The sequence below is a fragment of the Haemorhous mexicanus genome, chromosome 2 (genome assembly GCF_027477595.1).
Source record: "Haemorhous mexicanus isolate bHaeMex1 chromosome 2, bHaeMex1.pri, whole genome shotgun sequence".
Classification (NCBI taxonomy): domain Eukaryota; kingdom Metazoa; phylum Chordata; class Aves; order Passeriformes; family Fringillidae; genus Haemorhous; species Haemorhous mexicanus.
This window is the reverse complement of record NC_082342.1, coordinates 97,723,469-97,740,166: the sequence shown is the minus strand read 5'-3', so window position 1 is coordinate 97,740,166 and position 16,698 is coordinate 97,723,469. Positions and strand designations below refer to the sequence as shown.

Below are 16,698 nucleotides of genomic sequence, written 5' to 3'. Positions count from 1 at the left end.
GGGACCCGCAGCGGAGCGGGGCCGCCGCCGCCGCCGCCGCCAGGGCGCAGGAAGGGGCGGAGCCTGAGGGCGGGGCCGGGCCGGGCCGGGCCGGGCCGGGCCGGGCCGGGCCGGGCCGGGCGCCACCGCCTCCCGCCGGGCCGCGGGGCCAGCGTCGCGGCCGCTCCGTTCCCTTCCCGCCGCGCTCTGCGGAGCGGTGCTATGGTGAGCCTGCGGTGCGGGGCTTGGGCCGGCAGGGTCCCGCTGGCACGGCGCGTACCTAGCCTTGTACTTCGGTATAACCCCAGCGCGGCTTCTTCTTAGCGAGGTGTTTAAGGGAGATGTTTGTAGGAAATGTGTGACTTGTGTGACTAATTCAGCATAATGGTCTCCACTGTCTCAAGTCAGTTCGGTCACTTTAGGGAGTGAATCTATTTTTGTATTGCCTTTCAGGTCAGAGAACGCTGGCAGCCTTTTAGCTCCTGAAAATAAAACATAGTGTGACATTCCCAAACTGGACTTAATAAATCAGAGTCTCAGAAAACACTTAATGCACCCCGCTGACTCCCACATACTTGTATAAAGTGTTACCTGACCTAGACATTTTCAAAAATGACAAGTGCTGCCGAGTACTTGGTGAGGCACCCTGGCCTTTAGCCCAGCTGACTGTCAAGGTCTGCTTCCTCACTGGCGTTTCTTTTTTTCTTTCTTTCAGAGCATATCGAGGAAACGGAGCTTAACTGGCTGCAGTACCTTGAACCACGGCTACTCAACTAGAATGAGTAACATTGTAATGGAACAGACATAAGGGTACCAAAAGTATTTTTGAATGAGCACCTTGTTTCCAAAAGTGACTATTAGCAGGTACCAAGGAAACAAGTGAGAATTCCACAAGCTTATAACCACAAAGATGATAAGAGGGATGGAACAGGTATCCTATGAAGATAAACTGAGAGAGTTGGGGCTGTTCAGCCTGGAGGAGGCTCCAGGGAGACCTTACAGCACCTTCCAGTACCTAAAGAGGACTTACAAAAAAAGGGGAGAGCGACTCCTTACTTGTACAGATAGTGATAGGACAAGGGGGGAACATTTATGAACTCAGAGAAGAGAGATTTAGATAGGTGTTTGGAAGAAATTCTTTACTTATAGGGTAGAGAGGTTCTGGAACAGTTTGCTCAGAGAAGCTGTGGATGCCCAGTCCCTGGAAGTGTTCAAGGCCAGGTTGGATGGGGCTCTGAGCAACCTGATCGAAGTGAAAGGTGTCTCTGCTTTGACAGAGGGGTTGAAACTGGATTATCCTTAAGGTCCCTTCCAACACAAGCCTTTCTATGAATTTCTGTGAATATTTTCCCAGATGTTTTTCCAGCTTCCAACCAGATGGCATCCTTTTTGCCTCACACCCCCCCTGCCACCCCCAGATTTTTGTACCCATCCTCATAAGATTGCTGTACCATTCTCTGTGAACCCACATCAATCCCAGGCTTTGCCAAGGAGTACTGCAGGTCTAGTGCCATCTTTAGGAAGAACCCTCTTGGCATATGTTGAACTCAAGGCCTGTGAGCTCCAATTATGGGCACCTTTGCTCTTGTACAAGGAGATTGAGTGAACTGCCAGTGCCAGCATATTGTCTGTCCTGATCCTGACTGTATTCCACACAATCCTCTAAACAGGCTGTTCAGGGCAGAGCCTTTTCAGGTCTCTCAGACCACTGTGTTACCTGCTGAGGCACCTTGCTGGTCTTTGGGAGGAAGGCAATACTGAACACTCACAGCTTTTCTGGACTGGAGGCTGCAGGTCTGCCTGTGGTGAGCGGCCTCACATAAGTGTTTGTATTGTTTCCTCTTCTGTCTGCCAGGGATGACTTTAAAAGATTTTTCTCATAAGTAATAAGATCATTTAAAATTATTGCTTTTACATAATACTCGATGTCTGTCTACACCTTACTTAATTTTAGAGCATATCAGATATAAAGCCCTACCAGTGGCAAATGTTTCCTTTTTCTTTTAATAGGTACTTTCCATGGAATTTGTCATTTAACAATCTAAACTTTTTGATCAAATAAGAAACCTATTTTATGGGCTTGTTAATTTAAGACTACCTAGGATGAAATTCAGGATACCATCCAATAACCTTTGTAAATGTTTGCTTTGTATGTTTCTCAGAAAGCTTCACAAGCCAATTATTTCAGCTTCCATAATGAGCTGGTTTTGATGTCTTGCTGTTCAACACACATCGAGTTAAGAGTTGTCATTAACTCTGTTGTCTTCTTTGTTCTGTATGGTTCCAAGCACTTTGACAGAGTTCAAATCAATACTAAGTAACAATGGATGTTTTTTAGGCTTAATTCCAGGTTTAGCTATCATGGATGAAACTGCCAACAGATCAGAAGAATGCATGAGCCTTTTCTTTCCCATTGGTTTCAGAAGGCTTAGTGTCTGTGCTAGCCAGACTGGCTTTTAGCATTTAGTCCCAAAACCTCAATGTCCTGCTATAAAATGTTATTTTCTGATGGTGGGAAAAGCCACAGTTATTAAATGCCTGAAATAAACAGCTAACATCATTCCTGCTTGAGATTTAATCCAAAAGAATACATCCAGTGGAAAGGTGGAAAGTGTTCTTCAAACACTGAAGTACAAAAAGAACCAAATTTAAAATAAAATCAAAACTAATCCTGGTGGATACAAACCATAAATTATTCATGGTAAAAACACCAGCATTCTCAGAATCAATTGGTCTGTGGCTGTAAGCATACCTGCACTTTATGTCACCTATACCTGTACCCTTGCTCCTGCTCTGGGACATGTGCAAAGACACAACAGTCAGCTAACAGAAAGGCAGAATAGCAGCAAAAGATTTTATGCCATCAGGAGACCTTGGCTTCCACCTGGAGTAGAAGATGCCTTTGGAGGCTGCAAGCAGTTGGAGCCAAGGTACACATGATCAGTGCCAGGCCTGGGCCTGCTCTACTCCTGTTACTTCAGCCCTTGCTGAATAGCCAGGAGGAAATGTGATCTGCAGAGCAGTGCAGCTCTTAGTCACAATCCCACTGCAGCATGTCTGTTTACCATGAGCTTCAAGTAAACTGTTGTTTCAAGGGGACACACATGTATTTAATATTGTCAGGTCATGTTCTCATGTTTTTCTTAAGATTCATCAAGGCTAAAACTTCCTTTAAATAAAAAAAACTGAAACTCAAAGGTAAAGGAGTGACTTCTGAACACCTTAGAACAGATCTCTATGTTTTCTGTTCCTTTATCTGAGCATGTAAGAAGGCAACATCTCCTCTCCATCCTTGATCAAGAAGGAAGTCTGTTAGAAGTACAGCTGTGTGTGCTATCCACCAGCAGTGCTGGCAACTTTTCTGTGGTGAGCAGGGAGAATCTTTGGGGATTTTGGCTCACCTGGCTTCTGTATTTTCCAGTTTTCAGTCCCAGGAATACCTGTAAGATTTGCCCCCAGAGGTAAGATCCCAGAGCATGTTTTGTATCATACATGAATAAAGCTAAAAACCAATTTTCCATTTCCATGTATTATTAGGAGACACATGCTTTGTAATTTTTTACAGTTTCCCCCCTATTGCTAAAGGTGCTGTATTTTATCTTCTAAAAAATTCAACCACACCATCTTAGAATTGTTGACAGAGGAAAAAGGTTGCATTTGCTGTGTTAGCAATGTGTTTCCAGTATATGTGGCCCTTCTCATCAAGTTCTAGTTCAGAAACCTGTCAAGGAAGCTGAATCTGAGAAAATACAGGGGCAAAAGTTATAAAGACAGAATACAAACATTAAGCAAAGATGAGCTAAATCCACTGCAGTGGCCTGAATTTCTGCTGGGGCTCTGTAGTAATCTGTAATCAGACTCATTTTGACTTAACTTTTATAGTCTTTTTATTTTTAGAAAATCTAGGTGCTTATTGGTTTGTTTCAGAATCTTGTTTGATTTTTAAAAGGAGACTAAAAATTGCCTCAATCTTATTACAAATGCTTGGCTCAGAAATATTGTAAATGTTGAGTGGCCATTCCACCAAATATTCACAAGGTAAAGAGTATGCTTTATAAAAGAGAAATCATCTTGAGAAATCTATTTGAAAAGAGTAATTCTGGGGACAGGGAGTAACACTGCAAAAGAAAATTCATTGGTGGTGGACATATATAACCAGTTAAACTCTCTTGCTCTTACTAGAAGTCTATTAGCTCTTAGTACAACCTACTACTGTTCAGAAAACCAACCCACCAACTGCTCTGACATACATTGCCTGTTTTTCAGCGGAAGTGCTTGGGTCCTGCACCACAGCTGACCACAAGTCTGAGGGTTGGTAAGAATTCAGTGAGGGTTCAGATTCATGTCTTTGTCAGTGGTTTCCAACTATTGAGGTATATCTCTCTTGAATTCACTAAAGGAATGTGAAGCCCATGGAAATGTTTCCCTTGATCTGTGTTCATTCCACTGACACTCTGGGACAACTCAGATGTATTTGCTTTGGCCTTCTACTGGAATGCACATTTACTTGTTTCAGTCAAAATTTTTTGCTGACCTTTAATGTCAGTGTAATGCTGTTTAAGCTCAGTAATGCTGTTCTTGCACCAGTGCAGCATGTGCAAGAAAAAGAAGGCAGTAGCCAGGAAACAGGTGTGAGAAGAGGCAGTGAGTGCAACTGCCTTGGGGCAAGCAGACGAGGAGATGTAAAATATCTGATAAAAAAGGGAGAAGTTTAGAAGTTTAACATTAGCAGGCCAATGTTAGGTAGACATTTGGAAAGTTCATTTAGTTCTTGAGCCTTTACTGGGAAGCAGCAAAAGGACAAACACAACCAGATTTGTTTTCCAGATTTTAGAATCTATTCACCCAACATTATTTGGTGACATGAACAGGTATTTGTGGCATAAATATCTGTAAGCAGTATATACTGTCCAGGGCTCAGCCAATGTGCATTGCATGAGAGGGTGAGCCATGACTCTGCTAGTCTTCGTAGTTGCAAACCTCAGCTCTGCTCATCTTGCATGTTAATTGTTTGTACTTTTGTTTCAAAACTTACAACCACAAGCAAAATTAACAGGCTTGTAAAATTCTATTATCATCATCCACGTAAGCATGAATTTAGCTTCATAAAGAATAAACAGACAAACAAGCAAGGAAAAAACCCTCCAAGCATATGTAACTATAGAAGAGGGATTAAGCTATTAAATGGTGCGGAAACAGCAATTCATTAGCAGGAATAAACCAAACTGATTTGTCTGTACTATAAAGTATAATGACAAATGATCAGAAGACGCTATCTTTTCTAATAAACAGAGACACAGCTGTAATGATTACATAGTATTTCATATAGCAATATTCAGCTAAGGCAGAGGAGGAGAAAGGAGGCAGCCAGAATTCCTTGTACCAGCTTTGCAGTATGTGCATCTGTGGAACGTTTGGAGGTTTGGGATTTTATGTTCCTCATATCTAGTATGCTGGACTTTGTGCTGATTAGCTGGGATAACCATAATGACTGGAACAACTATAATTACTAAAAACTTTATATTATATGAAGTATATTTTGTGTATACACACATGGTATGTATATGACACAGTAGTTGTGCAAGTTGTTGATCTGCTAGTAAGTACCCTTGATTCTAACTGCTGTGAGTTTAGATCTGTAGTAAGGTGACGACTTCAAGAAACTTCTGAAGACCTCAGACTGGGGTTCTAAATAGGAAAGATTTCTTACAAACAGAGCAAAGGGGCTTGGGAGCCAAAGGAGGAGAGATACATACTTTTATATTCTATCAAATATAGGAAATAGGAAGAAAATTAAGCCCAGGGGTCTTTTCCTTCTTTGATACATGACATTCACTTCTACTTGCAAATCCTTCTCCAGGGTAAGAAAAGGGCCCCTAATATGAAAAGAACATCTGAAACTCTATTCAAAAGCAAGAGGCCAAAATAAGAAGAAAACAGAGGAGAAGAAGGAAAAGCAGAGATGGGCAGTGGGCATTAGCTCCATACCTTCTAAAACTTTCCACTCTAGAGATGTACTCATACACCTGATTTTATCCTTCCCTCCCCCCCCCAAAACCAGCTTCCTAAAACAATGGCTGACCTGCTGCTGAGCTTAGAGGGGGGTGCAGAGAATTGATATTTCTGGGTATAGGTATATATTTGATTACAACACTATACAAAGCACTGAGCATCATCTTTAAGAGCTGTAAAAGAGGACCTTCAAAGAGGATACCAAATGCATTCTCAGGGGAGCTCAGTCCCTTCCTGTCCCAAGGACTTGTGCAAAGTTCCATGAAGGTTTTCTCTGTCACTCTTCTAGTAACATACAAGAAGCTAATAGAGGAGGATCTAGTAGACAGCACTTTTAAGAGACAGATGATACCAAGCTCTTTAAACTCAGCACATCCAAAATATCAAGACTTCTGTTGAAAGATAGTATTGCTGCAATGTAGCAGGCTACCATTACACTTCAGCGTTCCCCTTCCTATTTTTTTTTTTTATCTATTAAGAGGAGGGACAAAAGTTCCTGTTTAGTAAATTAGCAGGTACTTTTACAAAATCATTTTTTATTCACATGTGTAATTACTTGTGCGTGTCTAGAATGATGATTACCTTTTTTGCAAGAATGACTCTTTTTAGGACTCATCTGTATTCTTTTCAGTTGTCTTGCCCCTACTGAGTCATAATTACTGGCTTGGATTCTTACTCTACCCAGGGGACTGTTAACTACCTTTAATTGCTGACAGTGGCTCACCTTCTTGCCTTCTTCAGGCAAGAAGGCTTTAACTACCAGACAGGTGCTAACCATCTAGAACTGGAATAGCAATACCTATTCCCAGGCTAGTGTAGCCATTAGACAACTCCCTCTCTATGCCACAGTAAACCAAAGCACACAGGTCCAGAAACACTGGCTTAGAGCAATGCCTAGATGCCATGGTGTTTCTAAGTTAAAAACCTGTGATATTGTATATGTGGGTTTTATTTACTTCAGCAACTCATTTTTTTACAGCAACTCCTGGAAACAGAAAATGAGAGGAAGAAAATAACGGGAGAACTTACAGGGATCTTCAGAAAACAAGGAAGTTCCCTCTGACATCTGCCTGAAACAGCGGGTCGGTATCAGTTCAAAAAGTTTGGTCTGTGGTACCGTCTCCACTCCTCAGAAAGTATTTGGGTGCAGGTCTCCCAATGGAAGATGGGAGGGAGGATACTGGAAGTATTGCTAAACAGCTGCCTGTTCTGCCCTGAGAACCCCAATTCTGGGCATTCACACCCAAGCTGATGGCAGCAGCAGAATCATTTAGCAGGGGCTCAGACGCTGAGGTGCCCAGCCAGGCCGCCGCTCCTGCAGCGAGCACAGCGTCAGGGCCTCACTGAGCAGCGACTGCACCAGCGAGTCTGGGCGCTCAGAAGTGATGACTCAGTCTCCCCTAAATTAGGGGATTGCCAGTGACGTCTGCTAAAAAAAACAAGAGGCAGAAAGCGCACGTTGTTTTGCCTCAGCAGAGCCGGGGTAGATCCTTCCAGCCCCGCCTTCCCCGCTCCTCGCTCCCCGATCCTGGCAGAGCCGGGTGCCTGCAGGCTCCGGGACATGGCAGCGACTCCAGGACACAAAGGCAACGCTGGCCGACAGCAGGGTTCCTCCGCACGACCGCCGGGACACGGTGTCGGGGAGAGAGCGGGGGGCACAGGACTGTATCCAGGCTCCCCTTCTGCCGGCAGTAAGCCCTCTCTGCCGGCAACCATGCGGAGCGGGGGCGTTCCGCCGCCGGCCTCCTCTACAACGCAGCCCCCGGCGGCGTCCCCCGGTGACCCTTCCCTCGCCCCTGCGCGGGACAAGGGAACCGCAGCAAGTTCGCTCGCTGGCACGGGCACCCTCCCTCCTTCCCTTTTCCTCCCCTCCCGCCTTCCAGCCAGCCCGGCCTCGCGCATGCGCACCCGCCCGAGGACCGCTGGGAAACGTAGTTGTGCTGCGTCCCTAACGGCTCCATTTTCTCCCCGTCGCCAGAGGAATCGCGCGTGCGCAGGCCCGCCCCCTCCCCTCGGGCGTTACCGCCCCCTCTGCCGCGGCGCGCGGTATCCCGGGCAGCGGTGTCACAGCGGGGATTGGCCGAGGGGCCGCGGGGCGGGACACGAGGGGCGCAGTGATTGGCTGTGGCGGCTGTCAGGCGCCGCGGGGTGATGGATGCGGGTGCCCGCTGAGGAGGGAGGGACGGAACGCTCTCCCGTTCCTCTCGGCGTCCGGCGCCGCGCCGGGCACAGCCCTGCCCGCAGCGCGGGGTGGCGTCGCATGGTTCTCAGTGTTCCCCTCTCCTAGGAAGGGCTTCGGAGCCGTTCCATCTCGGGGCGAGCTGGCAGGAGGCGAGACTCCTCCAAAGTACCCGGTACCCTACCGCAAAAGCATTCACTTGCCCCCACGATCCCCCCCAGCCCACCCGCGGGCCGCTCGCCTCGCAGCCTCCGCACAACTTCACCGGAGCCTCCGCCTTCCCCGGGGCTTCCTTCACCCCACGCCCACGCCGGCCCTCCGCCGCCCGCCCCCTGGCTCGGCCCGCATCCCCGCCGCCTTCCCTCCCTCCCCAAACGTGAGTAAGGGAGGCGGGACGATGGATATGCGGAGGTTCCGGGCGGGGGAAGGGATTGAGTGTGTGCGGTGAGTGTGTGAGAGAGAGAGAGTGTGTGTATGTGTGTGTGTGTGTGTACACAGCGCTGGGAGAGAGCGCATGCGCCCTGGCTGGCGGGGCCGAATGTTTCCCAAGTGTTTGAAACTGGTATTTGGGTTTTCCACGTTGGATCTAGCGCGGCGTATGGGAGCGAGGAGGCTGCGTTGATATCGCCGGGGAGCGGCGGCGGCGGCGGCGGCGGTGAGGAGGAGAGCGGGGAAGGGGGGAGCGGAGGAGAAGCAGAGCGGCGCTGGCGCAGGCAGAGGGGCTGCCGCTGCCTCTGACAGACACTTTGCAGAGCACATTTTGTTTCCAGATTGTTTCGGAGAAGCTGGTTTAAGCCCCCCTCCTTTCTCCTCCTCCTCCCCCCCTCCCCTCCCCTCCCCACACACACACACACACACACACACACACACACAAATCCCTCTGATTGTTCTTACCACCTCCTTCGTGAATTACCCACAACGACAGCCATTCAATCAGCTGCTGCTGGCTGTAGGGGACTAGCGGAGGGTGTGTGTGTGTCTCTCTCTCCCTCTTTTTCACACAAGAGGAGTCAGATGTAGCTTCCCTCGGTTTTTTTGGGGGGAGCTACCGAGAGAGGTGGGCAGGGAGTGAGACCTTCATCGGGGTTACCGTCTTTGAAGGGAGCAGCACTTGCTCTCACACGAAGAGGTGTGGGGAAGGATTTTTGTTTCTTTGCCGGATGAAAATGTTGAGTCCTGCAAACGGAGACCAGCTTCACCTAGTGAACTATGTGGAGGATTATCTGGACTCCATCGAGTCTATGCCCTTCGATCTGCAGAGAAATGTCTCCTTGATGAGGGAAATTGACGCCAAATATCAAGGTAAGTGTTTTCTGTATATGTGTGTCCGTGTGTGTGGTTTGGGGCTCAGGGGGGAAGGGTGTCTTTCCCTTTCTTTTCTTTAGAGCTGAGCCTCGGCTCCGTTTGCCCCTCTGCAACCCACAGGGATGGTAGCTTTATTTTTGAGAGGTAAAAGGAGGAAGAAAGCCGGGAGGAAAGATCCGAGGAGAGAGAGGGACTGATCTGCAGCGTTAGCTCTTGTCATGGGGCGGAACAAAAGGTCTCCGGCTTTTCTTATTAAGCAAGGACTCTGCTTTTCTGTGTAAATTGCTGGCCAAGAAGGCGGGGGCAGGGAAGTGGGGTGTGCGGTGCACAAAGGGGGGCCGTCCCCGGCCGTGGGGCTGAGGTGGAAGGGTTTGGGGGTACGGAAGAAAGTGCTGGGTGGATAGAGGGGGAAGAGATTACAGCACAACATTTAGGAATGTACAGTATTCATTATGGCTGTAGTAGGGGAGAGAGGCAGCTAGTGAAGGAGGGAGGGAAGGAGGGAGGGAGAAGAGGAGAGGGGGGTTAGGCTAGAGTGGGGGGCAGGGTGTGCTTTCTTCGCTCCGTCCTCGGTGGGTTTCGTTTCACCCGGTGAAACAGCCCCGCTCCGTTGGACGGGGGGGCCGAGGGGGCAGGACCGGCGTGTGCGGTGTGAGTGGGGGGGGGGGGGACGACACGCACGGTCGCGTTTACGGCTGGGCTGAAGCGCCCCCCTCCCTCCCCGCGCTCGGGGCACGCCGACCCCGTCCCCACGAGCGGAGAGAAGGAAGGGAAGGCCGGTTTGCGGGACTCGGGGCAGCTTTGTCACTTGGTGGCTGGCGTCCGCTCGGAAGGAGGGGGAGGGGGAGCGCTTTATTCTGTGCCGCAGGTAGCGGTGACAGCCGGGGTGCCGGGAGGGGAGACCCCCTCTCCCTGCCCGCGCCCCCGTGCATGTGGCCTTAGGGGCGGCGGGCAGCGAGCCGTGCCTGCCGTTGCCTCAGCCGCTCCTCGGGCAGCTCTGCATGGGAGCCCGTCAGCTCCCGGGGGAAGGGTCCAGGGGAAACTTCTTCAGGAGCCCGCGGGGGCTTTCGGGGGTGGGAAAGGAAGAAAAGGACAGGGCGGGCATCGCGCCCCACGAAGCCACGTCCAGCGGGCACCACCGCGCTGTGCTAGGAAGGGGCGTCCGTGCTCTTTTTATAGACAGACCTCGTTAGCATATCGCGGTTGGCCACGCCCGTCGGGGGCGCTGATAGGGCGGGGGCGTCCCCACGGGCCGGCCGTGCTCCGCCTCCCTGCGCAGATTGGCTCCGGGGCCGGGCCGACCCGTCTCGCGCCCCCGCCCCGTCGTGACGTTTCGAGAAGCAACTTTTCCGTGGGGTTGATTTGAATATCTCGGCCGGCCCCGGCCGGCGCGCTCTGATTGGCCGGGTTCGCAGCAGGGGGCGGGGCAACCTTGGCCGTCCAGAGAGTGACTGACGTGTCCGGGGTGCGGGGGGGGGGGGGGCGCCGCTGCTCCAGCCGCGCCTCGCTCGTGACTGGCCGGAGGGGGAGGGCGCCACCTCGCTGCTGCCCGCCGTGATTGGCCGCTGCTCCCTGTCAATCACCCGTTTGTTGCCCCGTGAGGGTCCGTTCGGCCCCGCTCGGGACGGCGCGGGGGCGGGGCTGCCCCGCCCCCCTCCGCCCCCGTGCCCTCGGGACCTCCGCGGGGACGTCCCGGTTTCCTGCCTAAGAACAATGGCGGCTCCGTCACCTCCGGGGCGGCCCCGGGCGCCGCAGAGGGGTGGGGAGGAGGCCGGGCCCTCGCCCGTGTCCCGCTCGCCGTCGTTCCGCGGTGTCTCAGCCCCCGTGACGCTGCGGAGCTGCGCTGGTGGTAAAGCTCCGGCGGCATGGCTTCCCTCCGGTGGCGTTTGTGATGCCGGGAGCGCGCGTTCGCCAATGGCTCGGAGCGTAGCTTTCTGCTCCCGCTGTTGCAGCACGGCGCGGGAACGCGGTTTCCCGGACTCGCCGTGAGCTGAGGCTCCCGAGGCGGGAGCTGCGCCAGCCCCGAGCCGCAGCACGGCCCCGGTGGCTCCCGAGCGAGCGAGCGGCGCGCTCCCGGTGTCGTGCTGAGCGTCCTCGGCTTTGCGGCAGCTCCCGCTCCGTGTCTCACATACCAAACACGCCCGTGCCGAGCCGCGCTCTGCGGGATCCCAGCCTGCAGCCCGGGCTCCTCCCGCACAGCAGCGCCGGCCGCGAATGGCTGCGGGCAGTGCTAGAACCGAAGTTTTCCCAACGCCGAACTTCCGTCGGTAATTGTTTTGTGCTGTTCAGACAGACCGTTCTTCATAGAAGATGCCCGCCCACCAGATTCAGATGGGTTAAGCCGATGACATCAGTCAAGTGCCAAAGCTTAAAGCATAAAACTTCTGCATTTCAGCCACTGAAAACCATTAACTGCGTTTTCAGCCTTTCTGAGTGTAGAATCTACTGTATGTTTGAAGGATCGTTTGGTGGCATCTTGGGCATACCGTTTTTGGTATTTTTTTTATTTTTATTTTGGGATTTTTTTTGTAGGTTAAAAAACCCACCAGTTGCTTAAAATGGTTAATAACATATCGGAATACTGATTTGGTCAGATAGGTTATACTGCAGAACCAGCTGACAGGTCTGTGCTTAACCAATGTGTGAAGCACAAGCTGCAGCTCTAAAATCTAATTAAAGCTTGCATAATATTTCCATGTCTTCACTGGAAATCATGTATGTTTAAAAACTCTGCCGAGGAAAGCCAAAACCTAAACCACAGAGTAACTCTTGGTTTGCATATGTGTCACATGTTCCTATGAATAAATAAATAATAAAAAATGTAAGTTTAAAAAGTTTTGGTAATGCCATTGGCATGTATGAGAGATTCTGGTTTCTGTTAGATGAATTGAGGTCAGATTTTTTTTTTTTTTAAATATATTTTGCTTCTCTAAGACAGACTGTTCTAACCTGTGAGAAAGGGAAAAATCAGAGAAGAAAGGAGATGCAGGGAAAATATTCAGTGTGTTTTTGAGGACTTAATATGGAGTGCTGAGTGTCCTGTATGCTGTAGTTGATTTGGGTATCATAATGAAACTCAAAAACATCTTCTTAAAAATAGGTTTCCAGAGCCATTCTTGAAACTTTAGCTACTTTGTACTTTGTTGTCTTTTATAAAATCCTAGAGGTGCAATTCAGGATGTATCATATTTTAAAGCAGAAGCTCTAGCTGCTCCTCGTTGTTGCCCATAATCTTTAATGTTATCTTTTAACTTTACTTCCTGCTTTGCAGTAAGTATTTAAGGAAGATAATATTTTTGTGTTTTAAAGAATAGCAACATGTATTTTACAGGAGGTATAGGTGGGAAATAATCTAAGCATCCTGGATATTGTAATCCTATTTCTGCAATCCAGGGATTTACACAGCCTCATATTTTCAGCAGAAATAGTTTGACAGTATTGGATGAAATAGCTTTGGGTCTAGACCATGTATTTGGTGCTTCTGCATCTCCTGTCAAGTAACGTAGCAATGTGCTTCTACGCTGGTTTGTGCTTTCTTTCTGTCCCACTCTCTTTCTCCCACTCTGTCATTCACTGAAAATGTTAATGTTTTTATAGGGAAAATGTCCAATAATTTCCCCTCTAATTTTGCAGTTAACCTTGGAACTTTTGATGGTATATGTATTGTTTTAGTTAGTTCTTTTTAATTACTGAAAAGTTTAAAGGGAATCATTATCAACATACGTAAAAATCTATTTAGTCACTTTTTTTCTCCTAAATCAGCATTTGCATTCCATTCCTGTGGGACCACCTAGAACAAAAGTAGTCCAGTGGAGTAATGAGCTGCATGTCAGTTACAAGCTTCAGGGCATCTGTCTTTGATCGGAGCTGCATGTTACAAGAAGTTGTTGCTGTATGGAAGGAAGAATGGGAGGTTTTGTTTTGCCATTCTCCCTGTCAAAAATATTTATCGTTTTTATTTCTTCTTTGCAGAGATTCTGAAGGACCTGGATGATTACTATGAAAAATTTAAACGGGAGACAGATGCTGTGCAGAAGAGAAGGATGTTGCACTGCATACAGAGAGCCTTGATTCGAAGTCAGGAACTGGGGGACGAGAAGATCCAAATCGTCAGTCAGATGGTGGAGCTTGTTGAGAACAGAACAAGGCAAGTGGACAGCCACGTGGAACTGTTTGAGACTTGTCAAGAGACTAATGACACCACTGGAAACAGCGGGAAAGCCAGCCAGGATAAGTCGAAGAATGAGACAATCGCACAGGCTGAAAAGCCCAACAACAAGAGATCGAGGAGGCAACGGAATAATGAGAATCGAGAAAATGCCTCAAATAATCATGATCACGATGACATCACCTCAGGAACACCAAAGGAGAAGAAAGCAAAAACATCCAAGAAGAAGAAACGATCCAAGGCTAAAGCAGAGCGGGAAGCTTCTCCCCCTGACCTTCCTATTGACCCTAACGAGCCAACATACTGCTTGTGCAACCAAGTCTCCTATGGAGAAATGATAGGATGTGATAATGATGAGTGCCCCATTGAATGGTTTCACTTTTCTTGTGTGGGACTCAACCATAAACCAAAGGGCAAATGGTATTGCCCCAAATGTAGAGGAGAAAATGAGAAAACTATGGACAAGGCGTTGGAGAAATCTAAAAAAGAAAGGGCATACAACAGGTAGTTTGTGGACTTTTCATAGTGAAGGAAAAAACCCACCAAACCAGTGTATTTATTGTCAGTGTCACCTTTGTTGAGGTGAAAGGATTGTAAAATGTATATTTTTAAAGGAGGTTTAAAACTGAACCATTCCTGTTACAGGGACGGCAATAAGAAATTTTGGGTTTCATTTGGTAAGCTGTAACAAGAATGTGGTCTGTGGACCAATGTATTCCAAAAGTAAAATTATAAGACTATTCGGGTGTTTCTTAAAAGATAAATTAATAATTTTCTTTATTTCTTTTATTTTTCTTTTCTTTTTTTTTTTTTTTATAGTGCTGGTAGCACTCTACCCATTAAAATTTTGACAAATATCTCTGAAATGTAATTTTGTTTTCTTTAATGAAAAATGTTATTTACCTTTTGAGTAAAATTGATAAATAGTTTAACCACCTGGCTGTATCTGAATAAAGCTGCAACACATTGCAAAAGTAACTTCTTTTGGTGATAAGCAAGAACAAACAAAAGGAGGGTAAAATTTGGTTCCTGCTACAAAGTGTCAGTATAACAGTTCAATAGCAAATGTTTAAATAGGCTTAGAGGATTATTTTTTCAAACAAAAAGTTAATGGTTAAATTTTAAACAACAAATATTTTATATGCTGGCCAGGTACCACAAAGGCCATTTTTAAATGATTGAATATGTTTTGTATTTAACCAGGAAGTGGTTTAGTAATGAGACATAACATAAATGAAGCTTTATACTGTCACAGATAGTGGTGTAGCAATCCTTAATTTGTTTAAGTTGTATAAATGTACATTTTAAGTGGAGTTGCACTTACTGTATTATACTTGGAAATGCAGCCAAATGCCATTGTGTAACCAATGTGCATTTCCTGCTGTATGTATGAAAATTGTACAGATGTGATATTCAGAAATAAATGAAATGACTTTGACAGTTTGCTTCTTTAGCAGTCTTGTTTAATGGTCATTCATATAGCTCAAAAAACCAAGAAATTCATGTTTGACCTCAGCAGCTGCAGCAAGCTGCTGCTGGGAAGCCTGAAACTGTTGTAGTATTAACCAATTTACAGTTCTGATAAAGAATCTTCATAGAACGTATGGCCAGCAAGGTCGTAGGAGAGCCAAAAGAGCATTCATCTTTCCATCCAAATCTTCTCATTTTGTGCTTGCAGTCACTCCCAGACCCAGACATTTATCTGAAAATCAATAGTACAGAGCTGGTCTTGTTCAGTTTTTTTAATGCTTTTTTCACTGTGGATATGAATGACTCCATGTTTGTTATTGGGATCTTTTGCGTTTTGGCATTTTCCAAGTATTACTGCAGCTGTCCCAGGGCAGGCCTTTTTGTTCTTCATGGTCACCCCATACCAAAACCTACTTGCTATGAACAGGTGCTATGCCAGGTACCCAGTGCTCTGTCCCTTGGATGGATACTGAAGCTTGGTCAGGCTATTTCCTTCACTGTCATGGTGGGAGGGGACGACGTTCTGGTGAGCAGATTTCATCTCCCTGTCACCTTCATCCAGGTGAGAAAGGAACGGGACCAGCAGTAGGAAGGCCATTCAAGTGAAGGCTGTGAAATCCAGTGGATCAGGTGAAATACTCACATAAAAAGATGGGAGCCTGGGGCTGGTTTTTTTTTTTTTAGAACATTCTGTGTATAATAGTGGTGTTTTGTTTCCTGAACAGTGAAAGCATACCACTGAGATGATCCTTGTATTCCAGAAGATCCTTCTGTGTGAAGTAAGGTTTTGGATCTAGCCGAACACAAGACAGATGTAGGGGTTCAGTGTTTTCTAAAAATGTACTGATGGGCCCCAAAATGCACTGCATCACCTTGCATGGATATTCCCTGCCAGACAAACATGCTCACAGTGACAAGTTGTCCTGTTTTACTTCTAAAGTGGTGCACTAAGTGTGTGCATCTGCAGTCGTGTTTCCAGTGCCTTCAGACTGTCAGGTTACACTGAGCCACCTGTGCCCAGGGCAAGGGCCTGCTCTGAATCAGTCTCCTGCTCCCGAGGTGGTTTAGGGTTGCTGTGTAATTTTTCTACTCTCTTACATTTCCTTCTCCTTTCATCTTTTCTCTAAAGCCTTCTGGTTTTCCACTCCCTATGCACTTACTGGTCTTTCCCGCTCTTCTCTCCCTCCACCTGCTGTTGTTGTGGCTGATGCTGATGTTTCTGGTCTTTTCTGCCTCAGCTGTTCTGGCGTTCTCCCACCAGCCTATGCTGAGAACATCAATACTAAGCAGCAGGGCTGTACTAGCAAAACCCCAGTGAAATTTTTTTATAGGAGCTAGTGCAGACAAGGTTTCAAACCAAGCCTTTTTCACAAAATGTCTGCATTGATTCTGAGGGATGTTTTGAATGTGAAAAGCCAGAAGGAAACAACAAAAATGCAAAAGAGGATGGTAAGAACGTTCTATAGATGGATCAGTAGAGCCATATTTATACTGCCCTTAAATATTTCCAGCTACTAAAGGCTGGCTGTGGTCTCCCATTTTTCAGTCTTTTGCTGAAGACAGTTGCTGATCTGTAAAGTAGCTT

The 16,698-nt window shown here is 47.5% G+C and overlaps 2 protein-coding genes and 1 long non-coding RNA gene across 4 annotated transcripts in view; 2 read left to right on the top strand and 1 right to left on the bottom strand.

Moving 5' to 3' along the window:
* Positions 1 to 7,785, bottom strand: part of CARS2 (cysteinyl-tRNA synthetase 2, mitochondrial) — a 42,925-nt gene extending 35,140 nt beyond the window's left edge. The window contains exon 1 of one of the 2 annotated variants that reach the window (XM_059839696.1): positions 7,021 to 7,785. The gene's annotated coding sequence lies outside the window, so the exon portion shown is untranslated. Of the gene's footprint in view, positions 1 to 259; positions 413 to 7,020 lie in introns of those variants that run through there. The other variant, XM_059839695.1, reaches the window with a different exon arrangement.
* On the top strand, positions 118 to 3,602 carry LOC132323897 (uncharacterized). The gene is made up of 2 exons (XR_009485453.1): positions 118 to 204; positions 695 to 3,602. It is a non-coding gene; the product is annotated as an uncharacterized LOC132323897 (long non-coding RNA).
* Positions 7,786 to 9,021: 1,236 nt separating the features above from the next.
* ING1 (inhibitor of growth family member 1) lies at positions 9,022 to 15,081 on the top strand. Its single transcript, XM_059839697.1, has 2 exons — positions 9,022 to 9,472; positions 13,448 to 15,081. The coding sequence occupies exons 1-2, from the start codon at positions 9,331 to 9,333 to the stop codon at positions 14,149 to 14,151; spliced, it is 846 nt and encodes a 281-aa protein (XP_059695680.1). The 5' UTR covers positions 9,022 to 9,330; the 3' UTR covers positions 14,152 to 15,081.
* Positions 15,082 to 16,698: the final 1,617 nt, after the last annotated feature.